At 44.7% G+C, this 27,185-nt stretch overlaps 1 protein-coding gene across 1 annotated transcript in view; it reads left to right on the top strand.

Annotated features, from left to right (window-relative positions):
* Window positions 1–18,601, top strand: part of LOC142256461 (cell adhesion molecule CEACAM1-like) — a 40,264-nt gene extending 21,663 nt beyond the window's left edge. The window contains exons 4-7 of the mRNA XM_075328154.1: window positions 5,519–5,776; window positions 11,769–11,818; window positions 13,999–14,031; window positions 18,479–18,601. Coding sequence (XP_075184269.1) covers window positions 5,519–5,776; window positions 11,769–11,818; window positions 13,999–14,031; window positions 18,479–18,556 — 419 coding nt within the window. The 3' untranslated portion in view covers window positions 18,557–18,601. The remainder of the gene's footprint in view (window positions 1–5,518; window positions 5,777–11,768; window positions 11,819–13,998; window positions 14,032–18,478) is intronic.
* The last annotated feature ends 8,584 nt before the right edge of the window (window positions 18,602–27,185 follow it).

Genomic DNA, 27,185 nt, shown 5'->3' on the forward strand with positions numbered 1-27,185 from the left:
TTTTAGTTATTTAAATAAATAATTAAAAAAAATATATATGGGCTCCCGCTGCATTTTTTGTATTGCTAGCTAAGGGTAATCCAAGCAGCTACTGGCGGCTAACCCCCACTGCTTGGTGTTACCTTCACTGGCAATGGAAAATCCAGGGAAGCATTTTTTATTTTTTTTGCCAAAAAACTACAAAAAAAAGGACGTGAGCTTCGCCATATTTTTGTATGCTAGCCAGGTACAGCAGGCAGCCACGGGCTGCCTCCAACCCCCAGTTGCCTATTTGTACCCGGCTGGGAACCAAAAATATAGGGAAGCCCGTTTTTTTTTAATTATTTCACTTATTTCATGAAATAATTAAAAAACAAATGACGTGGGCTTCGCCCCATTTTTGTGTCCAGCCGGGTACAACTAGGCAGCTGGGGATTGGAATCCGCAGCACAGGTTAGCCCGAGGTTTCTGGGCCCCTCTACTGCGGATTTCAGTCCGCAGCCGCCCCAGAAAATGGCGCTCTCATAGAAGCGCCATCATCTGGCGCTGTATCCAACTCTTCCAACAGCCCTGGAGCCGGGTGGCTTGTTGGGTAATCATGAGTTAATACTGGCTTTGTTTTACTAGCCAGTATTAAGCCAGAGATTCTTAATGTCAGGCACATTTGACCCGGCCATTAAGAATCTCCAATAAAGGGTTAAAAAAAACACCACACAGAGAAAAAATACTTTAATAGAAATAAATACACAGACACATTAGAGACTCCATCTTTATTACCCCCTGTCAGCCCTCCACGATCCTGCTCTTCTGTCTTCTTTCTTTCTAGTGTAGTAGTAGTGACGATTGTAGTGAGGATGAGATTCACCAGCTCATCACTTGGGGCTGGGGAACCTTCATCCTCACTACAATGCTCACTACAATCCTCACTAGTGTAGTAGTAGTGACGATTGTAGTGAGGATAAGGTTCACCAGCTCATCACTTGGGGCTGGGGAACCTCCATCCTCACTACAATGCTCACTACAATCGTGCAGCCTTCACTCCGTGAGTGATCAGTGCTGGCTGTCAGCGGTAACAGCGGTAACGCTGACAGACGCGTTACCATAGCAACGGTGCTCTCGGAGCCGCGGTTAGCGGTGACATCACCGCTAACTGCGTTGCTATGGCAACGGTGATCTCCGTTAATGACCGGCTGTGACAGCCGGTCCCTAACGGAACGGGGAGTCGACCGTGTGCTAGAGCATGTCGCCGGTACACGGCGATACACATATGTGCACCGTGTACCGGAGAGATGCACTCGCAGGTCCTACATGACGTGTCATAGTCATGTGACCAGTCTGTAGCCAATGAGATAATAGCCACGTGACTGGTCACATGGCTATTCTGACGTCATGACAGGTCCTGCATCTCTGCTGGCAGTGCCGGTCACGGGAGGATTCAGCGATCATCGGATGGAATAGCGGCAGGAGACAGAGTGCAGAAGGGATCGCGAGGACCGGTAAGTGTTATGGCAATGTTTATTAACTGTTTGTGTACATTTATCATGCATTTTTCTGTGTTTGTGATTGCCTCCCATTATAGCCTATTGGCTCGAGTTCGGTTCGTCGAACGTTCGACGAACCGAACTCGAACGGGACACCCGTTCGGCGAGCCGACCTCGAGCAGAACCGCGACCGGTTCGCTCATCTCTACTCATTAGCAACGTCGTTGCGTGTGACACGTACGAGCGACCGCTAACGAGCAAAAATACTCACCTTATCGCTGCTCGTTGACATGCTGTTCAGTTCCCAAATATCATTGCTGCTGCAGGTACGATGTTGTTACCTGCGGCCACCGGCAATGAGGAAGGAAGGAGGTGAGCGGGATGTTACGTCCCGCTCATATCCGCCCCTCCGCTTCTATTGGGCGGCCGCTTAGTGACGTCGCTGTGATGCCGAACGAACCGCCCCCTTAGAAAGTATGCGGTTCACCGGTCACAGAGACGTTGCTAGGCAGGTAAGTAGTGTGACGGGTCCGAGCGATGTTGTGCACCACAGGCAGCGATTTGCCCTTGACGCACAACCGATGGGGGCAGGTACACACGCTAGCAATCTCGCTAGTGAGATCGCAGTGTGTAAAGAGGCATATAGAGCAGTCTTAAGCTATATTGGGTTTTGACGCTCGCTCGGGCTTCCCCATAATACCTTGCAGCTATCACTTAAAATAGTGTAGCACCATTTATTAGGTATCACAGGGACTATAAAAGATAACGGCAGGGAAAGCAATGAATGTATTAGTATTTTACAGCTTTAAGCTGGTGTCACACATAACGACGACGACAACGACGTCGCTGCTACGTCACCATTTTCTGTGACGTTGCAGCGACGTCCCGTCGCTGTCGCTGTGTGTGACATCCAGCAACGACCTGGCCCCTGCTGTGAGGTCGCCGGTCGTTGCTGAATGTCCAGCTTCATTTTTTGGTCGTCACTCTCCCGCTGTGACACACACATCGCTGTGTGTGACAGCGAGAGAGCGACGAAATGAAGCGATCAGGAGCCGGCACTGGCAGCTGCGGTAAGCTGTAACCAGCGTAAACATCGGGTAACCAAGGGAAGACCTTTCCCTAGTTACCCGATGTTTACGCTGGTTACCAGCCTCCGCTCTTGCTGCCAGTGCCGGCTCCTGCACTGTGACATGTGGCTGCAGTATGCATCGGGTAATTAACCCGATGTATACTGTAGCAAGGAGAGCAAGGAGCCAGCGCTAAGCAGTGCGCACGGCTCCTTGCTCTCTGCACTGTGACATGTAGCTGCAGCACACATCGGGTTAATTAACCCGATGTGTACTGTACCTAGGAGAGCAAGGAGCCAGCGCTAAGCGCGGCTCCCTGCTCTCTGCACATGCAGCACAGCGACGTTATGATCGCTGCTTCTGCTGTGTTTGACAGCTAAGCAGCGATCATAACAGCGACTTACAAGGTCGCTGTTACGTCACCGAAAATGGTGACGTAACAGCGACGTCGTTGTCGCTGTCGCTTAGTGTGACATATCTTCATGGATCAAAGTTCGGACCTAAGGTCAGAAAACAAACATAGTCATAGATAAAGGCTAGTTATATCTAATTGTTGTGTACTATTGCAGTGCTGAAGAACATTGAAAATAAGTGTAGTATTTTCATTCTGTGAATAATGATATACAGATTCAAACGTTAGGGAGGTGCAGAATCTCCAGAGTCTGTGTGACTGTGAACTGATTAATCTGTGATACACGTGATATACTGCAGTTTTCAAGTGTATGCAAGGTGCAGAACCTCCAGAATCTGTGTGACTGTGAATTGATTAATCCATGATACTTGTGATATACTGCAGTATTCAAGTGTTAGGAAAATGCAATACCTCCAGTGTTTGTGTGATTGGGAATTAATTATTCCTTGATATATGTAATATATTGTAGTTTTCAAGTGTAAGGAAGGTGCAGGACCCCTAGAGTCTGTGTGACTGTGTATTGATTAATTCATGATACACGTGATATACTGCAGTTTTTTTGTGTTAAGAAGGTGCATGACCTCCAGAGTCTGCGTGACTGTGAATTCATTCATCAGTAATATACTGCAGCACATCACTTTAATAATAACATGTTTTTATTTTTAATACTCTACAAATAAGGTGAGAATTTTAATACCGCTCTGTCTTAATTTTGCTACTTAAACAAAATACTTAAACCATGTCAGAGAAAGTGCGCTTCCAGGTTTATTAGACAGACAAGCTTTAAGCTCTATTATTGTCATCTTTTACCTTTGTTACATAATGTTTATCACTTTTTTCTTCAAATTCAAAATACATTTTTTCATATTCCAGTAATTTAAATGGAACTCCAGGATTCAAGGGTTAGGAAGGTTCAGAACCTGCTGAGTCTGTGTGACTGTGAATTGACTCATTAGTGATATACTGTGGTCTAACACTTTAATAATACCATTTTTTACTCAGCAAACAAGGAGGACAATTCAATAACTCTCTATCCTAATTTTGCTACTGAAAAAAACTCTGAAACCATTGCTTGTATGTCAGACAAAGTCAGCTTCCTCAATTATGAGATGGACTAGTCATACATTTTATTTTTTATAACTGTTACCTTTTTATGTAATGTTAATTACATTTTTTAAAGAGAAAAGAAAATTTTCCATATTCCGGAAGTGTAAATGCCTGGCTCACAAAGTGTGTGTTGTAAAAAAAAAGTTCCACATTTATTGCACACATCATTTTTCTAATAGTACAGTAGTAGACCTATACACACCACCAAATATATTAGAAGTTGCTGGCTTTTATGACGTAAACTTACCTAACTTTATTGTCCTGCCATTTTTAGTAAAAGTTTGGGGAGTGTTATAAAAAAAAATTTAATCTTCATAAATAATCACACAGCTTCATTTTTTGATTACATCTTCTAAAAGTTAAGCTTAGAAACTGTTCAGTATGGATGAGAGAACCCGAACTGCAAAGTTTAGGGTTCGTACCGAACACCAGGTGTCTGGGACTCAGATTTGAACACGGACTGAAAAAAAAGTTTGTGTCAGAGTTCGGAATTCGGTAATGTTCCTATCTTAGTAACGTTTGTTGAATTTCTGCATCACAGCCAATAACAAGCTTTACTGCATGTGGAAGTTGCTTGTTCACTGATGTAAACAATAAAGATAAAAAAATAAAAAAAAGTGTGCTCCCACCTATTTTTGATAACCAGCTAAGGTAAAGCAGTCAGCTAGGGGCTGGTATTATCAGGCTGGGAAGGTCCATGTTTTTTTGACCCCTCCCAGTCTAAAAATTGAATCCCACAGCCACCTCAGAATTGGAGCATTCATTAGATGCACCAATTCTGGTGCTTTATCTGGCTCTTCCCAATTCTCTTGGTATGGTGGCAGTAGGGGTAATACTTGTGAGGTTGATGCCAGCTTTGTATCGTTCACACTCCAACAATATAGCTCACTGTTGCCACAACTTAATTTCTGTGTATGCACCTACCTCGCAAAGGGGTTTTTGAGTTGGAAGTTTAAACAAAAAAATGTAGAGAGAAAAATACCAAAAAAGGTTACATTTTTGCTTAACTGTTTTACTAGTTCAAGCCACAAAAATACTGCTGGCCGTGCTGTAACTTCCTTTCACGCTAGTACCTACAAACCAACTAAGCAATCTTTTTTTCTTTTTTCTTTCTTTTTTTTTCGAGGGTAGAAGGGATAATAGAGCTTAAAAAAAATATAATTTGAAACATTATACCCACTTTTACTTTATGCATACCTGTTTTAATATCCCAATTAGGCAACGGTGCACAGCACAACTATAATGTGTGCGGTGGAAGCGTATTGATATTTTAGGGTTAGATAAGTCTAGTAAAAAATGCTTTCTAACGTTACGCCATTGTATGGTAATTGAACAAGTGGCCCTGGGAGTGGACATATTAGTATAACAGAAAAAGACTCAATGCCACTGGAAAAATTTAGGAGCAGCACTGATGGCACTGTCGGCACCAGGCAAGATTTAGATGTAAAGCCTGCATCTTTTTTGTTTTGCAGATGGTCCGGATGAAGCACAGATAGAGGGTGCATTATATGTGAGGCCCGGTGCCTCCATCATATTAACGTGTTCTACTGATTCTTATCCATCTCCTAAATACCAATGGAAAGTCAATGGTGCAGTACTGTTGGAAAAGACAAACAAATACAATATCAGTGATGCTGCCCCCACGGATGAAGGACAGTACACGTGTGTGGTGAGGAACCCGGTGACTCTCCGCACCGCTACTGCCTCTGTATATGTGAGTGTGACCACAGGTAAGGATAAAAAGTAATTAGATAATTAGTTGTTTGTTTTGTTTATTTGTTTATTATTTTCAAACTGAAATACAGTTGCATTTTTCTGTCTGTATTGTGGGCAAAAAATAGGAAATCCTTTCCCCATATTCTATGTTTCTACTGATCCTAAATGTAAATGTGTCACCCAGGGTTATGGGGTACTCAGTCCTGGGCGGTGTATAACTGGAGAATGTCACTTTGGTGGCCGTTGCCCGGTCCCGTGCCCTGGGTGCTTTTTGAAAAGGGAGATATTTACAGAGGATTAGAATCATGTTCACACGTGACGCCAATTGCGGTTTTGCGGCTATGTAGATGGAGCCGCCGCTGCACAGTTCCTGCTGCTGGGGCTGGTGTTAGTGGCAGCATGGATGTTAGGCCATCCACAATCAGGGCCAGGCCCCAAAGGGTAGGTGATCTGATCTGTGTCGGAAGAAGGTAGGCCACACAAGAGGGTTTCAGCGTAACTGGTTCTTTACTCACTTTCTGGTGGTAACTGGTCACCAAGGCCGGCTGGTTTCACCTTCAGGTCCCCTTAGTCGAAGTGCCAGTTTAGTGACCTGGTGGCTTCTTCCCCTGCACCTGTCTTTTGGTTGGTGGGTCCCCGTGGCATAGAGCAGCTGGGGATCCCCTCCTGTTTGCCTTCTACAGCAGTCCGTATGACGGTAGCGTGAACCCTGTGGGGTTGGAGTCTCTGGGCCTGTCCCCGGTTCTCCCGTTGCTACTGAGTCCCGAACTTCAAGGTCAGTGAGGTCCTTGATGGTCCCCTCACTGTGCAGTTGTTATCAGGCCTGCCTGGAGCTTCTGCCTGACCTAGGGTCCTGTACCCCGTTGGTGCGTACTTCCAGAAGTACTCCACTGTACTCCACCGGCAACTAACTGCCTGGGCCCTCAGGTCACTGTTCACTCCCTGTAAGTCCATCTGCTCACTTTCTCAGTCAACTACACACTCTCTTCTCCTCACTTCTTCTGTCTATGCTAGACTCCTAAGGTCTTTCACACTGTCTGTCTCACTGCTCACTCTGTTTCTGACTGTCCACTGTCTGCCCCTCCCACCTGGTTGTCTAGTGGACTTGACTGGCTCCACCGCTAGGTGGCCATCCATTGGTCCAACCCTAGCCTGGTACCATCTATGCGGGATGTCGGGGAAAACAGGGATTATCTGGAGTGTTTGGATGTTACCGGCCCTGGTCTTCTGTGTCCCTAGGGGGTAGGCCCTGCATCCTTGTGAGGGATGCAGTACCTTGTAGCTCCCTGATGGCTTCAGAGGTGCTACATAAATACCATAAAATCTTACACTTTTCAATCATAATTAGTAATGAGTGGACCCAGACTGTAAATGTCCGGATCTGTGCGGTTTCAAAGGTACCCGGGTGCAGCCGTTTCCGGGATTCCGAGTGTTTGATCCGGATGCGACACGCAAGAAATTAAAAAAAAAATAATAAAGAAATTAAGACTGAAGCAAGAGCTTCATATTTATGGAGGCACCGTCATGGCAGCACACTGCTTCCAGGTGGCGCATTCACTTCCGGTGCCACGCATTAGGCTCATCGTATATGCACTGCTTTCCTTGCTTTCCCTGCCCACTGGCCGTCTTGGCATCTGTGATTGGTTGCAGTCAGACACGATCCCAGCCTATGTGACAGCGTCTGACTGCAACCACTCACAGGTGCTGTCTGTGGGTCAGATTTGTGGTGTAAAAATAAATAAAAAAATAAAATAATTGGTGTAGTGTTCCCCCGTATAATGATGTCAAGCACAGATAAAGCCCATGGCTACAGGCTGCAGACCTCAGCCCTGCACTTACCTTGACTGTGTATCAAAATAAGAGGAACCACATGCACTTCTGGTGCCGCACATTAGGCTCATTGCATATGCACTGTTTTCCTTGCTTTTCCTGCCCACTGGCCATCCTGGCATCTGTGATTGGTTGCAGTCAGACACGACCCCAGCCTGTGTAACAGTGTCTGACTGCAACCAATCACAGGCGCTATCTGTGGGGCAGTATCGTGGTGTAAAAATAAATAAACAAATTAAATAATTGGCGTAGGTTCCCCCCATATTATGATATCCAGCACAGATAAAGCCCATGGCCACAGGCTGCAGCCCCCAGCCCTACGGTTACCTTGGCTGGGTATCAAAATAAGAAGAACCACATGCAGCTTTTTTTGAAATTATTGAAATAAATAATTTTAAAAAATGATGTGCAGTTTTCCCCAATTTTGATACCCAGCCAAGGTAAAGCTTGACAGATTAGGGCTGGTATTTTCAGACTGAGGAGGTCCATGCTTATTGGACGCCCCCCCAGCCTAAAAATAGCAACCTCCATCTGCCCAAGATTGTCGCATCTATTAGCTGCGACAAGCCCGGCACTTTACCCGTCTCTTCCTGATTGCCCTGGTGCAGTGGAAATTGCGGTAATGAGGGAGATAATGGCAGCTCACAGCAGCCACTAAGTCCTAGATTAGTAATGGAAGGTGTCTATGAGACCCCCCATCGCTAATTGGCAAGTGAAAGTAACACAATTACCAAAAAAATCCTTTATTTGGAATAAAATACAAAAATCACCCTCGTTCACCCCTTTATTAACCTTAAAACACCTATGCAGGTGAGACATAATTCACACAAGGTCCCACGATGATTCAGCTCTGCTATATGTAGGTCACAGCGAGTGGCCATAGAGCATGATTGACAGAGATTAAGCCGCGATCAGCGGTGACATCACTCACGTGATTTGTTGTCACAGGTGGGAACATCCAGCTGTGACCGCAAATCACCTGAGTGATGACACCATTGATCGCGGCTCAGCCATTCTCTGTCTGCACTCACAGTGGGCAGTCATGCACTATGGCCACTCGCTGTGAGTTACATGTAGCAGAGCTGAATCATCATGGCACATTGTGTGGATTACGTCGGACATGCATGGGGTGTTTTAGGGTTATTAAAAGGATGAAAGAAGGTGTTTTTGTATTTTATTCCAAATAAAGGATTTTTTTGGTGTTTGTGTTTATTTACTTTTACTTACAGATTAGTGATGCTGGTGTGTCATAGACGCCTGCCATTACTAATCTAGTGGCTGCTGTGGGCTGCCATTAACTCCCTCATTACCCTTATTGCCACTGCACCAGGGCAACCGGGAAGAGCTGGGCTTAGTGCCGGGCTTGTCGCAGCTAAGAGATGCTGCAGGTTGCCATTTTTAGGCTGGGGGGGAGCCAATAATCATGGACCTCCCCAGTCTGAGAATACCATCCCTAAGCTGTTAGGCTGGTATTTAGGCTGGGTATTAAAATTGGGGGATCCGCACGTTGTTTTTTTAAAATTATTTTATTTACTGTGGACAGTGGCATAACTACTGCCCTATGGGCCCAATGCAAAATTTAATCCTTTGTCTCCACCAGTATGTTGGCCACATGGACAATTATACTGTAATAATGTCCTCTATTCTACCAGCTATACAGTAATAATGTCCTCCATTCTGGTCCCTATACTGTAATAATGTCCTCCATACTGGCCCCTATACTGTAATAATGTCCTCTATTCTGGCCCCTATACTGTAATGTCCTCCATACTGGCCCCTATACTGTAATAATGTCCTCTATTCTGGCCCCTATACTGTAATAATGTCCTCCATACTGGCCCCTATACTGTAATAATGTCCTCTATTCTGGCCCCTATACTGTAATGTCCTCCATACTGGCCCCTATACTGTAATAATGTCCTCCATACTGGCCCCTATACTGTAATAATGTCATTCATACTGGCCCCTATACTGTAATATTATCCTCCCTACTGGACCCTATACTGTAATGTCCTCCATACTGGCCCCTATACTGTAATAATATCCTCCTTACTGGCCCCTATATTGTAATAATGTCCTCCATACCGGCCCCTATACTGTAATATTGTCCTCCATACTGGCCCCTATACTGTAATAATGTCCTCCATTCTGTAATAATGTCCTCCATACTGGCCCCTATACAGTAATAATGTCCTCCATTCTGCCCACTATACTGTAATATTGCCCTCCATACTAGACCCTATACTGTAATAATGTCCTCCATACTGGCCCCTATACTGTAATAATGTCCTCCATTCTGGGCCCATACTGTAATAATGTCCTCCATACTGGCCCCTATACTGTAATAATGTCCTCCTTCCTGGAGGATCAGCCGGACTTTAGATAAAGTTTGGTTTTGAACCCGGACATGGCCTGAACCCCAATAGAAGTCACTAATTGGCTAGTTTGGGTCTCCACCCACACACAGCCAGCCATAAGTAGATCACTTCTGGGAAATGGAGGTAGAGTTTTTCCAATTTTTTTTTTTTTTGGTGTACACTACATCCGATCATGCTGTTGTTACCCCACTGTGAGCCAATCAAACACTTCGAACTTTTTCGGCAAATTGTATGTGCTCTACCAGCCCAAACTAGCTCACATTTGTCAAGGGTAAAGGAAATTATGTTTTTTCTAATAATTTTAAAAATGTAAATCTGAAAATTGGCACCTGCATTTGTATTTAGTTCCTCTAAATCAATACTTTGTAAGATAAGCTTTTGCTGCAGATACTGCGGTGAGTCTTTTGGGGACGTCTCTACCAGCTTTGAACATCTAGAAGAGACACTTTTGCCCCTTCTTTGTAAAATAGCTCTAACTCAGTGTGATTGGATGACATATGTGAACAGAAAGTTTCAAGTCTTGTCACAGATTCTCAATGGGGTATAGGTCTGAACTGTGATTGCACCATTCACATTCATGAATATGTTGTGATCTAAACCATCCATTATAACTCTGGCAGTATGTATAGGGCAGTTGTCCTTCTGGAAGGGGAATCCACGCTCCAATCTCATGTCTTTTTCAGCCTCTTACAGGTTTTCCTCCAGCCCTGTATTTAGCTCCATCCATCTTCTTCTTAACTCTGACCAGCTTCCTTGCCCCTGCTGTAGAAAAGCCTCCACACAGCAGGATGCTGCTTCCACCATGTGTGATGGTGGGGATGGTGTTTTCAGAGTGATGTGCAGGGTTAGTTTTCTGACATATTTGGCATCTTGCATGTAGTCCAAAAATTTTCCTTTGGTCTCATCTGCCCAGAGCACCTTCTTTCACATGCATGCTGTGTCCTCTACATGGCTTTTTACAAATGAGACGTATGTTTTTGCTTTCAAAAATGGCTTTTTTCTTGCCACTCGTCCATAAAGTATGATTTATGATTTATGGAATAAATGACTAATAGCTATCATGAGGATAGGTTCTCCCACCCAAGTTGTAATCTCTGCGGCTCCTCTAGTGATCATGGATGTCACAGCTACTTCTCTAATTAGTGCTCTCCTTCTTGGTATGTCAGTTTAGGTGGACAGCCATGTCTTAGTAGGTTTGCAGTTGTACCATGTTCTTTCAATTTTTGAATGATGGATTGATCAGCACTCAATGAGATATTCAGAGCTTGAGCTATTTTTTATAACCTAACCCTGCTTTACTCTTCTACACAACTTTATCCCTGACCTGTCTGGTGTGTTCCATAGCTTTCATTCATCATTTCTCTGATCTTTAATGTTCTCAAATAAATCTTTCAGACCTTCACAGAACAACTGAGAATACATTACACCCAATTGAACACAATTTACTAATTATGTGACTTCTGGAGGCAATCGGTGACTCAGGATTTTATTTAGGGGGCTGAATACAAATGTTCGTCACAATTTCAGATTTATATTTTTGAAATATTTAGAAAACCATGTATCATTTTTTTTACACTTTAGTCTTATGGCTGTAAAGCTGCAATTACCCCAAGTAAAGTGATGCCTATTACATGGTAATCCAATGTGCAAGAGCTGAGAAATCAAGCTGACAAGCCAGACGCAATCAGATTGCACCAATACACCCCAATGCACATCCAGGAATGTTTTTGCAGAGATAAAGTTAAATTGTCAGTTGCTTAAAAATAGGTTCTTAATGCATCCCGCCATCCATCTCTAGGGTCATCGGAAAGAAGACGAGAAACCATCAAGGATTCTGAAAATGTGAAGGTAAGTGATAATGATGAGCGAGTGCACAGTGCGTTACTATCAAAGGATCAAATGCTCAATAAAAACCTGATACCCCAAACTCAGAAATTGGTACAGACAGCAAGAGCCAGCGGGATTACTGATGCCTGACATACACTGTATGGACAAAAGTATTGGGACGTTCACTCCCATTGCTTCCTGGTGTATAACATCCCGCCCCTCAACCCCCAGTATATAACATCCAGCCCCTCACACCCCAGTGTATAACATCCAGCCCGTCACCCCCCAGTGTATAACATCCGGCCCCTCACCTCCAGTGTATAACATCTGGCCCTCACCCTCCTACAATGTAGAACATCTGGCCCCTCACCCTCCCACAATGTAGAACATCTGGCCGCTCACCCTCCCACAATGTACAACATCCAGCCCCTCACTCTCCCACAATGTAGAACCTTCGGGCCCTCACCCTCCCACAATGTAGAACATCCGGCCCCTCACCCTCCCACAACGTACAACATCCAGCCCCTCACCCTCCCACAATGTAGAACCTTCAGGCCCTCACCCTCCCACAATGTAGAACATCTGGCCCCTCACCCTCCCACAATGTAGAACATCCGGCCCCTCACCCTCCCACAATGTGGAACATCCAGCACCTCAACCTCCCACAATGTAGAACAACCGGCCCCTCACCCTCCCACAATGTAGAACATCCGGCCCCTCACCCTCCCACAATGTAGAATATCCAGCCTCTTACCTCCAATTAATGACCTCTGGCCACTCGCGATGCCATATGCCTGAGCATACTGTGGAGAGGTCACTGTCACTAGCAGCTGAGTATGAAATGTGGGTTAATTGGTTTCCAAACCATCATATAACATATACAACAATCCTTGTAGTACTAATGTTGATTCCCAGAATATTTCATGCAAAGTCAATACTTGCTACATATACATCTTCCTGAAGCAATTGGACAAATAATTCCATCGTGAATGATCCAAAGTCAATGGTTAGGAGTCCATCGAGTAACCCACATCAGCTGAATGGACAACCAGCACTTCATGGAAACATTGTAGAGCAGGAATTGGCTGGTAGACACACTTGTTGCAAAATTTAGGGGCAGACCCCTTTTGTAAACCATGAAAAGGGGTCCTCCCCAATATATCGCAACAGGTGCTGACCCGGACAATCCCTTCTCATTCTCCATGTTTGCCTTCATTAAAATAAAAACACATATACTCACTTCCACTGCTGGTTCCATTCCAGTGGTGTTGGTTCTCACATTCCCGGGGCTCAGGTGTTGTTGTGACATCACGCAAGCCCCATGTCCAATCACCGCCATTTTCTCTCTCCCCACCTTCAGACACATGAGTAATCAACAGGAAGTCAGCTGGCAGGTCCCTTCCAATTGATTACTCATACATCCGAAGGTGGTAAGAGAGAAGCTGGCGGTGATTGGATGAGGGGCTCCTGTGATGTCACAACCCCACGTGAATGTCGCGTCCAATCTCACCTGACTTCTCTCTTCCCACCTTCAGACACATGAGTAATCAACAGGAAGTCAGAGCTTCAGATGGTTGTCCACTTCCTGATGATTACTCTTATCTCCGTAAGCGGGGAAAGAGAATCTGATGGTGATTGGACATGGGACTCACATGATATCACAACCCCGCATGAGCTTGTGTCCAATCACTCCCGACTTCTCTCTCCACACCTTCAGACACATGAATAATCAACAGGAAGTCAGAGCTGCGGCTGGCAACTCACTTCCTGTTGATGACTCATACGTTCGAAGGCAGAGAGAGAGAAGCCGCCAGTGATTGGACTTGGGGCTCGCATGACATCATAACCACATGTGAGCCTCATGAATGTGAGAGCCAACATTGCTGCAATGCTGCCAGCAGTGGAGGTGAGTATAAGCTTTTTTATTTCAATAGGGGGCAAACATTGAGAATGAGAAGGAGTTCTCCAAATAGTGGACAACCCAATTAACATATAAAAGTAAAGAAAAAATCAATAACATTATTTACTGTTATTCATATTAATAATATAAAAGTTCATACAATTTCACATTCATTTGTTTTCACCAATTCAAATTAGAATAACATGAAAAATGAGAATGCAAAACACTAAAATCGTAGAAAAGTGTCTAAAAAATGTTTTTACTCACAGTTCCATTTTCCTCCTTAATTTTATTGTTATAGGAAAAACAACCACATCAAGAATCCTCATATATGGTGAGTAGAGAAACTTGAACAAATATATACATTATATATATATATATATATATATATATATATATATATATATTACTAGAAGGTGGCCTGATTCTAACGCATCGGGTATTCTAGAATTTATTGTGTAGTTAATGTATGTTTTTTGTTATATATATCGATGTTGTTGTGTGTAGTTGCCAGTGTTTGTGTAGGGCGCTGTAAATGTTCTGGGTGTTGTCTGGGTGGGGGTGTGTGAGAGCGGTGTTGTTTGTGTGTTGCGTTGTGTGTGTTGCGTTGTTTGTGGAGCGCTGTGTGTCTGCAGTGTTGTCTGTGTGTGGTGCTGTGTGTGTTGCGCGGTTTGTGTGGGTGTGGAGTGCGTGTGTGTGTTTTGGGGAGGTATGTTTTGTGCAGTGTGTGTGTGTTGCGCGGTATGTGCGTATATTTGTGTATGCCGCGGTGTTTGTGTGTTGGGTGTTGTGTGTGTGCGGCGTTGTCTGTGTGTGGGTGTCTGTGTAGGGCGGTGTTTGTGGTTCCCAGTGTGTGTGTGGTGTGTTGTGCGGTGCGTGTGTGGCGGTGTGTGTGTGTGTTTTGGGGTAAGGTGTGCACCCCCATCGTGCTCCATCCCCCATGCTGCGCACCCCCCATCGTGCTCCATCCCCTATGCTGCGCACCCCCCATTGTGCTCCATCCCCCATGCTGCGCACTCCCCATCGTGCTCCACAGTCACACATCAGACAGTATACACGCACACATCTGATCGCATACACTCACACCCCACTTCTCCCTGTGCCCTCCAGTGCTGTGCTGCACGCCGTGCTCCTCTGCCTTCTGTCGACACACATCCGATCGCATACACACACACATCCGATCGCATACACGCACACACACACTGACGATATCGCACATACACGCTCACACACTCACAACATCCGGAGATACCACATGCTTCCGGCCATGTGATCCTCCGGCAGGTCCTGGAAGGTCACTGCACGCACAGTATCGCTGCCGAGAAGTAAGCGATATCACTGGATGTTGTGAGTGTGTGGATGCGATCTGATGTGTGTGTGAGGTGTGTGTGAGAGTGAGTGAGTGTGATCTGATGTGTGTCTGTTCTTATGTGTGTGCGTGTGTGTGTGTTCCGCCGCTGCAGGACCTTGATGCGCTCACCTGCTCCTGGTCGGCGTCTGGTGAGTATGACTGCGGGGTCTTCTTTCTTCTGTCTTCTCTCTTCTGGAGGTGCCCGCTGCCTATAATGAAGTGTCTTGCAGTGTCTTTAACTCTTTCACCGCTGCATGACACTTCATTATTGACCGCAGCGTATGCCGGCTCCCTGCACATGTGTACCGGGAGCCGGTGTTCGCTGGTAACCATGATACACATCGGGTAACTAAGGGAAGCGCTTCCTATAGTTACCCGATGTTTATCATGGTTACCAGCGTACACCGGCTCCGTCACGATCCCAGCATCGCAAGGTTATGTCTGTGCTGGGGGAGTCGGGGCTTTGTTTGAATTCGGGGGAAGGGGCGTGGCCGAGCGGTCGATGCGTGCGGAGGATCGGGGCGAGCGGCCAATCCATGCGGGGGGCGGGGCCAGGCCGAGGCGAGCGGCCAATCCGTGGGGGGGGGCCAGGCCGAGCCCAGCGGCCAATCCGACAGTTGTCACTTTTACGACACGGAATTCGTGACGCACATCCGGCCGCATTAGCGATGCTGTTGCGTGTGACACCGATGAGCGATTTTGCATCGTTGCAAAAACGTGCAAAATCGCTCATCGGTGACATGGGGGTCCATTCTCAAAAATCGTTACTGCAGCAGTAACGAAGTTGTTCCTCGTTCCTGCGGCAGCACACATCGCTGCGTGTGACGCCGCAGGAACAAGGAAGCTCCCCTACCTGCCTCCCGGCCACAATGCGGAAGGAAGGAGGTGGGCGGGATGTTACGTCCCGCTCATCTCCGCCCCTCCGCTGCTATTGGGCGGCGGTTCAGTGATGCTGCAGTGACGTCGCTGTGACGCCGCACGGACCACCCCCTTAGAAAGGAGGCGGTTCGCCGGTCACAGCGACGTCGCCGGACAGGTAAGTATGTGTGACAGGTCTGGGCGATGTTGTGCGCCACGGGCAGCGATTTGCCCGTGTCGCACAACAGATGGGGGCGGGTACCCACACTAGCGATATCAGGACTGATATCGCAGTGTGTAAAGCCCGCTTTAGGCAATTATATATATAGATATGTATATATCGAATATATAAAGCTGAGTGTATGTATGTGTATATGTATGTGTATGTCCGCTAAAGGAATCCGCACCATCACATTTACAATCACGAAATTTTGCACAGACGTCCCATGTGACCCAGGGAACGTCATAGACTATGTTTTGGAAAATTTAACCCCACGCTTTACAGTTACTCTCCAAAAAAACATGCCTCCATTAAGGTGAATGGAGCCTGGAACTACTGGTTTTAATAGAAGCTGTGATTGGTTGCTATAGAAACAAAGGACAGTCACAGTATAAGAAGCTTATGTGTGAGGTAATATGATGTCGGTGGGAGACTGATAGAGAGAGGCACAAAGAGACAGACAGACAGAGAGAGACAGACAGGGAAAGAGACAGACAGAGACAGACTGAGACAGACAGAAGGGGAAAGAGTCAGATGGGAAAAGAGACAGACGGGAAAAGAGACAGACGGGGAAAGAGACAGACGGGGAAAGAGACAGACGGGAAAAGAGACAGACAGAGACAGGCAGACAGGCAAAGAGACAGACAGAGACAGACAAAGACAGATGGGGAAGGAGACAGACCTGGATAGAGACAGACAAGGAAAGAGACAGACAGACAGGACGACAGGGAAAGAGACAGACAGCAAAAGACACAGACAAAGAGATGGACAAAGACAGACAGGGAAAGAGACAGGAAAAGAGACGGGGAGACAGACCTGGGAAAGAGACAGACCTGGAAAGAGACAGATGGGGAAAGAAACAAAGAGATAGAGACAGACAGGGAAAGAGACAGACGGGGAAAGAGACAAATGGAGAAAGAGACAGACGGAGACAGACGGGAAAAGAGAAAGACAGAGACAGCCGACAGATGGGGAAAGAGACAGACGGGGAAAGAGAAAATACAGAGACAGGCAGACTGGAACAGAGTCAGGCAGACAAGGAAAGAGACAGAAAGAGAGACAGACAAAGACAGGTGGGGAAAGAGACAGACCTGGATAGAGACAGACCTGGATAGAGCCAGACAAGGAAAGAGACAGACAAGGAAAGAGACAGACAGAGACAGGATGGCAGGGAAAGAGACAGACAGCAAAAGACAGAGACAAAGAGATGGACAAAGACAGACAGGGAAAGAGACAGAAAGAGAGACAGACAAAGACAGGTGGGGAAAGAGACAGACCTGGATAGAGCCAGACAAGGAAAGATACAGACAGAGACAGGACGACAGAAAAAGAGACAGACAGCAAAAGACACAGACAAAGAGATGGACAAAGACAGACAGGGAAAGAGACAGGAAAAGAGACGAGGAGACAGACGGGGAAAGAGACAGACCTGGGAAAAAGACAGATGGGGAAAGAGACAGACGGGGAAAGAGACAGACAGACAGACACAGAGATAGAGAGACAGACAGACAGACACAGAGACACAGAGATAGAGACAGATAGACTGATACAGAGACAGACAGAGAGATAGAAACAGATAGAGACGTAGACAGACAGACAAGGAAAGAGACAGACAGACAAACAGACAGAGTGGGAGAGAGACAGTGACAAATACTATCCCGGGCAGTGCCTGAGCACTACAGCTGGTATATATATATATATATATATATATATATATATAGATATATATATATATCTATATATATATATATATATATATATATATATATATATAGATATATATATATATCTATATATATATATATTATTTTTTTGTATATTATATATATATATATATATATATATATATAATAATTTTTAGTATTATTTATTCTTATTATTCTTATTATTTATTTATTTATTTTAGAGACATGTTCCAAAAAGTGGAGAACAAATACTGTTATATTTCAACTAATTTTGAAATTTACAAAAACTCACAATTTGAGATGAACAACGACATTTACAGTGTATCATTATTTTTTTTAACCATTTGCCTGGCCCTCTACTGATCGGCAAAATGGTGTCCACGGGTTTGCTGCCGATTTGGTGAATTGGCCCAAATTGCAAAATATCCCGTGAAGTTCAAATTTTTGAAAATGTGAGGAAAATTCAAATAATCCCGAATAAATTTGCTCTTCTCTAGTTATTAGTAGAGAAAAACTTTGCTAATTACTCTATATATAAATAGTAGGGCAATTCAGAGTCTCCAAAATTTTTATTTCTTTGTACATCTCATCCTTTATATCAAGTTGTTATTTTTTTTACTGTGTTAGTGGTCATTTATTTATTATTTCTACCCATTTTATCTTGCAGAGTTTGCAGTACAAATCTGAGGACACATACAGTCACTTAAAACCATCAGAGATAGCCACCATTTCGACCAATCAGTGAACACCTTTCATGCAGAAGATCCTTTCAAAGGGTCAAACCTAACAAGACTCCTAACATTTCTTCTACCTTCAGAAATTTCTCTAGGTCTAACAACTTTTGAGTATACTCTATCAGCAGCTGCAGGGTCACCTATTAGGGTGCTCTCACACATCCGGCTTTTCGCTGGTTTGCCGGTTCCGGCGCACTCCAGTACAGTGTTTGCAGTATAGTGGCGGCGCGACAAGCCCCGGTCACATGCTGTCATGTGACCGGAGCATGTGACCCGCAAGTTACAGCGCTGCCACTGTACTGTATACACTGTACTGGCATGCGCCAGAACCGGCAAACCAGCGAAAAGCTGGATGTGTTAGAGCTCCCTTGTAGAGCCAACCACATTTTTCCTAGAAGGTTTTGATATTTTGGGCATAAGTTGGCACCACTCTTTATTGTTGCCACCAGTCAACTCTTCCTGATCTGGCTTCCAGGTCATGTCCAGTTCACAACCCCATCTTTGACCCCTTTTTTCATATCATAGTCTGCTCCTTTTTGAGTCTCATCTCTAGATTTGCTCCTAGTGCAAGATCCATTCAAAGGGTCAAACCAAAAAAGACACCTTACATTATCTCCTCCACCACGTCCAGAAATTTTTAAAGGTCTACTTTTGACTATACTCCACCAGCAGCTGCTGGGTCATCTAGGAAAGATGTAGTTCTACAGTGGTTGGCTCTATAATAGAAGGTTTTGATATTTTGGCCGTACATTGGCGCCACTCTTTATTGATGCCACCAGTCTCCTTCTCCTGATCTGGCTCCCAGGTGATGTCCAGCTCACAATCATCATCATCCTTGACCCTTTTTTCATATCATGGTCTGCTCCTTCTTGAGTCCCATCTCTAGATTTGCTCCTATTGCAAGATTCATTCAAAGGGTCAAACCTAAAAAGACTCCCAGCATTTCTTTATCCACCAACTCCAGAAAGTTCTCCATCACCTTGAGAAATTTCTCTTGGCCTAACAACTTTTGACTATACTCCACCAGCAGCTGCAGGGTCATCTACTATAGAGCCAATCACAGTAGAAGTACATCTTCCTTAGAAGGTTTTGATATTTTGGCTGTAAGTTGGCGCCACGCTTTATTGATTCCACCAGTCTCCTCTTCCTGATCTGGTTCCCAGGTCATAATCATCATCCCTGTCCCTTTTTTCATGTCATTGTCTGCTCCTTTTTGATTCCCATGTCTAAATTTGCTCCTAGTGCACCTACCACCATAACTGGATGATGTTGTTCCTTTCGCCACCACCACCTCGGCTACCATGTCAAGTTATGGTGTCTTCATTAGACTTAGAAGACTTCGGACGTATTCAGTTCAGTTATTCTACAATGATACCCAATGAAAGCTGAGGCCAGGGTGTGCCACTACTGGTGCAGACAGTGTTGCTGCCACTACACGTATTCTTACCGGCACAAGATGTTTCTTTTACGCCATCCAAGGTCGCGTTTTCATTTACCAGAATTTTTTTAATGAGTCTGAGCTTATTATTTTGTGCCATACCTCTCTAAATTATCGGTGTTGGTTGTTGTGTATCAATCCTATCCCTTTTAGAAAGCAATATTGGTTGCGGCAGTAAATGCACACTGGCCAGGTCCGGTCAGGTACAAGACGCGAGCAGGGGTTGAGCATTGCTAAATTGTCACAGGCTCAACTAAATTAAACAGTTTTGTCCATGATGGTGTCTGAATTATATTTCTTTTAGTTTGTCTCAAAAATTAATGCAATATTAGTTGCGGCAAATTACATGTATCTGTGCGAGAGCAAAGTGATTGAGAGAATTTTGCACTTATTAGCAGCAGCTAATGTCACATTCACATATATGTTTTTCACATACAAGTGCTATCGGTGTATTTTACAGACAGCACTTGTACCTATAATAGTCTATGGGACTTTTAACATGTACATGATTTTGTGCAGACCAAGCAGTGAGCGCAATATTGCGGAGACATGGCCGATGTTGAGTCGAGTAACAGATTAAACTTGCCAATAAAAATCTATGAGTCCGTGAAGAAATCGGACAGAACTCGGATGCCATCTGTATGTTGTCTATTTTTCACTGACTGATGCAAATGCATCTCAATAAATTAGAATATCATCAAAAAGTTAATTTATTTTAGTAATTCAATACAAAAAGGGAAACACCATATATTATATAGAGTCATTACACACACAGAGGAATCTATTCCTATATATTATATAGAGTCATTACACACAGAGGGATCTATTCCTATATATATTATATAGAGTCATTACACACGAAGGGATCTAGTCCTATATATTATATAGAGTCATTACACACAGAGGGATCTATTCCTATATATATATTATATAGAGTCATTACACACAGAGGGATCTATTCCTAAATATTATATAGAGTCATTAGAGTCATAGAGATCCAATCAGCGGTTCCCGGGACGGGACTCTCCGGGCGCTGCCTGCCAGGTTGCTGGGACATCTTGCCGCGTTGGTGTCCAGGAATGGGTTTCTGCAGAGTCCTGGCGTCCCTGTACTTTATCAGCTCTGGTCACATGCCACTCCCTCACCTTCCCCCTTGGCTTTTCCACAGCAGTCTCTGGCCACGTTCACAGGAAAGTGGGCGGAGCTTCAAACTCATGCTCTTTTCGGGAAAGAAGATGGTGAGGTTGTTGTTTTTGGCACCAAAAATGGCGGGCAAGATGGCGGCGGTCCGAAAAATTTCAGCGTTTCACGGGTTAACAGTCCAGGAAAGGCGCACTTCACCCAGGTTAGTGGATGGGGTAACTATCCTGTTCGTGACGCCAAGTTTTGTCGTGGGAGGGGGCGCAGACCACGTCAAGGGAGGCTACTCAAGACACTCGGATCCAGGATCATGGCTGTGGCTCGAGAAGCAGCCAGATCTGGGGCTCGTGCAGCAGCCCGTCGCCCACAACTGAATAAAAGTGTTATTTACAGGGGAGAGTTTGTGAGTGACACCACCCGTGGGTTGCGGTGATTGTTGGTAACACCGCCGCTGCCTTTGTATGGGATGCCCGGGGCTGATGGAGCGGGGCAGCAAGATGGTACCCCCTCCACAGGTAGAGGAGGTGTAGTCCCGGGGCCCAGGTGTAGGTGGAGTGGAATGCTGGGACACAGTCTGCAGACTGGACCGGATGTTACCGGTGTACTTACAGTTTTTGAATAAGTCACACAGAGTCCAAGTAGTAAACCAAGTGCCGGATACCAGTAGCCTCCGGAAGGGTGTGCTTGGGTCCCGCACACCAGTGAACAGAACACGGGCCCTTCCTCCTGCACTCTAGTTTTGTGTCTTGTGTGTTGCCTGCATGAAACAGGAAAAGTCCGCTCCTGGTGTCTTTTCTGTGGGAGCTGTCATCCATGAGATCTGACCCTTGGGATTTTTGCAGGCACTTGCAGATGCCCTATCCCTCGCGTTGGGCTTCAGTCTCACTCTATCTGGGCTACTAATGGGAAAAGACTTGGAATCTTGTCACCTGCTGGTTAATCGGAAAGGTGCTTGAAGCTGTCCTCGCCCTTGTGTCCAGGCACCCCGACTGTGCACGGCCTCTGGACCGGATTCCCGCTGTCGGCACCAGCAGGCTACAACCCTACTCCAGTCCAATTAAGGTCTCCCATGACCGGATCTCTGTCGCCCGTGGCCCTGCTCTGCCGTCTGCCACCTAGCCAGCTCAGGTAGTCCGGTAGTCCGGGAGCTACAACCCCCGACTACCACTTCACTCCTCTCACTTCCTCTGTCCAGATTCAACTTCATCTCTCTCCAACTCTAACTGACTTGTTCCCTCCCCTGACACCTCAGAACCCCTAAGTGGGCGTCACCATCTGCCTGGCCCCGCCCACTGATGTGTCCCTATTGTCCTGGGGGAGTGACTAGGCTTTTGTGGCTGGTGTTTGTACCTGTGTGTGGGATTGTGTTGGTATAACAAGGAGAAGAGAGTCCTGCATCTGGAAGATGGATGCAGTCTCCTGTGAAAACCTGATTTTGTCAGGGTGTCACAGTAGCAGAGCTATGTGTGAGTACATGTGCATGTATTCTGAATGTAGGAAAGCTGTGTGTGTATATACTGAAACAAAAATGCCGAATGCACAGCTCAGATAAATAGAAGAAGGGGTGCTGCGGCCTGCATGAAAACCATGAATGAAGGAAAGGAGAAAAAGCTCATGCATAATAGGCGCACAACCCAATTATGTAAACAAAGACTGGTCCATATACTTAATGTAAACAACTATTTTATTGGGTCCAAAAACACACACAACACACAATGTCATAAAATCAATTAAAATGTGCAAAATTAGCACAGGTACAAAACACATTCCCCCTGGAATCAGATAAGAAAAGTATTGCCACACATGAAATCATACTTATACTCATAAGGTACTAAATATGTTTAACAAGGATGAATATGTATACCTCCTATTGTGTATCAATGGGGTTTGCATAGCCCCTAAACTTATAATATAAGGAAGGTGAACAAAGCATGCAGCACATCTACCCCAATAATCATAGGCAATGCAATATCAAATCATGGGTACACACTTGTGCAAATATAGAATCTCCCTGATGGTAGGGCCCTTACAATAACATGAATAAACTGTAGATAGAAAACCAGTTAGGAATTGTCAATTGTTGCCCTAGTTGTCCTGTGGGGCGTGAGCCCACCAGAGTCAAGCAGTGAAATCAAATGCTAACACACCAGGAATCATGTGTCATCACCTAGTATAAGAAGGTAATGAAGTCGGAGGTGTCTAATCAATCATAGTATAATACCCAATTTTCGGAGTATGGAGTGAGAGTCATGGCAACACCAGGGGGAACATGACCGGCCCCACGCATATCGCTGCGGACAGCTTCATCAGGGGAGGGTGTGGTATAGACCATACAGCGCGGTATATATAGGAACCTAAATTTATTTCATTTAAAACAATGGATAAGGCAATTACATACCGTTGGTGGTTGCTATGAGGATCGTGTATACACAGGGATGAGCGCTGCCATCACCGGATGTGATGTCATATCCGGAGTCCCGGAACCCGGAAGTCACATTAATATAGCCGGTTTTGGGAGAATCAAACAGTAATCATCCGAGGGGCGCGGTGAGGGCTTCATGGATTGGGTAGATGCAGAGCATAATAAGTATGCGTGAAAAAGCATTCCGGATGGACAATGTGCGGAGGCGTAATCGTCACCGCAACCGGAAGTGATGTCATGCTTGTAGCTGAATATGTCTGTGAGCACTGCCCATGCTCCTAACACATGCTTGACAATTCTATGCAATCAATATAAGAAGCCCATCAGTTAGACGAACCCTGACTGGGTTGGTGGCGATTTATTAGCCATGTGATTAAGGATATCCCAGGGCAGCAATAAGTACAAGGTTGTCATTATTGAGATAACTCCCACCAGTATCCACAGTATACCAGGGCATATCATTAGTGGACGTGCAGCGCCGCGTATTTATTATAGATGTATCATCTGACAAGGTAATACCACATAATGTGGATTTATCATGCATATATGGTGCCCCCATATAGTAATTCATTCACAACAGAGTGATCCACTTTTCCATTGTTAGTACCGCGAATGTGGATTTATATCTGACCCTCAAAATGAGGGGAAAAGGAATCAATCAAGGATTAAAATGGGGAAAAAAAGAACCCGCACATCCACTACGTTTACATTTCGCGCAGGCACAGTTAAAAAAGTGTCAGTAGATGTATATAATGCGCGATATATTGTGTAAACCGTTATACCACAGTCTGTGGATTTATCAAGGGGATTGTAGGGAAAAAAGCAGGGTGCTGAACCCCTGTATCTATATTTCCCTTCCCAATGCACCAGGGAGATTACATGGAAGAGGCTGTACATACCAAGCATGGCTAAAGGAAATGGTAGGACTGAATTTAATGCTCATGGTTGGAATATCCAATGCAGATGTATAGGCCCAAGGAATCACTCCATCAATTAATGTGTCCATATTTAGAGCTCACAGCTGGATTCAGCAGCGGGGATATGATACGATCATGGTATCAGTCATCCCACATGGGGAAGGAAAAAAACGCTCGAATTTTCCGACATGCGAGTGACATCAATTACATCCTGTGTGTGAATATGTGCATGTATTCTGTGTGTAGGAGAGCTGTGTGTGTATATGTATTTTGTGTGTAGCAGAGCTGTGTGTGTATATGTGCATGTATTCTGTGTGTAGGAGAGCTGTGTGTGTATATGTGCATGTATTCTGTGTGTAGGAGAGATGTGTGTGTATATGTGCATGTATTCTGTGTGTAGCAGAGCTGTGTGTGTATATGTGCATGTATTCTGTATGTAGCAGAGCTGTGTGTGTATTTGTGCATGTATTCTGTGTATAGCAGAGCTGTGTGTGTATATGTGCATGTATTCTCTGTGTAGCAGAGCTGTGTGTGTATATCTGCATGTATTCTGTCTGTAGCAGAGCTGAGTATATGTGCATGTATTCTGTGTGTAGCAGATCTTTGTGTATATGTGCATGTATTCTGTGTGTAGCAGAGCTGTGTGTATGTATTCTGTGTGTAGTAGAGCTATGAGTGTGTATATGTGCATGTATTCTGTGTGTAGCAGAGCTGTGTGTATATGTGCATGTATTCTGTGTGTAGCAGAGCTGTGTGTGTATATGTGTATGTATTCTGTGTGTAACAGAGCTATGTGTGTATATGTGCATGTATTCTGTGTATAGCAGAGCTGTGTGTATATGTGCATGTATTCTGTGTGAAGCAGGGCTGTGTGTGTATATGTGCATGTATTCTGTATGTAGCAGAGTGTATATGTGCATTTATTCTGTGTGTAGGAGAGCTGTGTGTGTATATGTGCATGTATTCTGTGTGTAGCAGAGCTGTGTGTATATGTTCATGTATTCTGTGTATAGCAGAGCTGTGTGTGTATATATTCTGTGTGTAACAGAGCTGTGTGTGTATATGTGCATGTATTCTGTGTGTAGCAGAGCTGTGTGTAAATGTGCTTGTATTCTGTGTGTAGCAGAGCTGTGTGTGTATATGTGCATGCATTCTGTATGTAGCAGAGCTGTGTGTGTATATGTGCAGGTATTCTGTGTGTAGCAGAGCTGTGTGTGTATATGTGCATGTATTCTGTGTGTAGCAGAGCTGTGTGTGTATATGTGTATGTATTCTATGTGTAACAGAGCTGTGTGTGTATATGTGCATGTATTCTGTGTGTAGCAGAGCTGTGTGTGTATATGTGTATGTATTCTGTGTGTAACAGAGCTGTGTGTGTATATGTGCATGTATTCTGTGTGTAGCAGAGCTGTGTGTATATGTGCATGTATTCTGTGTGTATTAGAGCTGTGTGTGTGTATATGTGTATGTATTCTGTGTGTAACAGAGCTGTGTGTGTATATGTGCATGTATTCTGTGTATAACAGAGCTGTGTGTATATGTGCATGTATTCTGTGTGAAGCAGAGCTGTGTGTGTATATGTGCATGTATTCTGTATGTAGCAGAGTGTATATGTGCATGTATTCTGTGTGTAGGAGAGCTGTGTGTGTATATGTGCATGTATTCTGTGTGTAGCAGAGCTGTGTGTATATGTGCATGTATTCTGTGTGTAGCAGAGCTGTGTGTGTATATGTGTATGTATTCTGTGTGTAACAGAGCTGTGTGTGTATATGTGCATGTATTCTGTGTGTAGCAGAGCTGTGTGTATCTGTGCATGTATTCTGTGTGAAGCAGAGCTGTGTGTGTATATGTGCTTGTATTCTGTATGTAGCAGAGTGTATATGTGCATGTATTCTGTGTGTAGGAGAGCTGTGTGTGTATATGTGCATGTATTCTGTATGTAGCAGAGTGTATATGTGCATGTATTCTGTGTGTAGGAGAGCTGTGTGTATATGTGCATGTATTATGTGTGTAGTAGAGCTGTGTGTGTAAATGTGCATGTATTCTGTGTGTAGCAGAGCTGTGTGTGTATATGTGCATGTATTCTGTGTGTAGCAGAGCTGTGTGTGTATATGTGCAGGTATTCTGTGTGTAGCAGAGCTGTGTGTGTATATGTGCATGTATTCTGTGTGTAGCAGAGCTGTGTGTGTATATGTGTATGTATTCTGTGTGTAGCAGAGCTGTGTGTGTATATGTGCATGTATTCTGTGTATAACAGAGCTGTGTGTATATGTGCATGTATTCTGTGTGAAGCAGAGCTGTGTGTGTATATGTGCATGTATTCTGTATGTAGCAGAGTGTATATGTGCATGTATTCTGTGTGTAGGAGAGCTGTGTGTGTATATGTGCATGTATTATGTGTGTAGTAGAGCTGTGTGTGTATATGTGCATGTATTCTGTATGTAGCAGAGCTGTGTGTGTATATGTGCATGTATTCTGTGTGAAGCAGAGCTGTGTGTGTATATGTGCATGTATTCTGTATGTAGCAGAGTGTATATGTGCATGTATTCTGTGTGTAGGAGAGCTGTGTGTGTATATGTGCATGTATTCTGTGTGTAGCAGAGCTGTGTGTATATGTGCATGTATTCTGTGTGTAGCAGAGCTGTGTGTGTATATGTGTATGTATTCTGTGTGTAACAGAGCTGTGTGTGTATATGTGCATGTATTCTGTGTGTAGCAGAGCT

Source organism: Anomaloglossus baeobatrachus, chromosome 11 (assembly GCF_048569485.1).
Source record: "Anomaloglossus baeobatrachus isolate aAnoBae1 chromosome 11, aAnoBae1.hap1, whole genome shotgun sequence".
NCBI lineage: Eukaryota > Metazoa > Chordata > Amphibia > Anura > Aromobatidae > Anomaloglossus > Anomaloglossus baeobatrachus.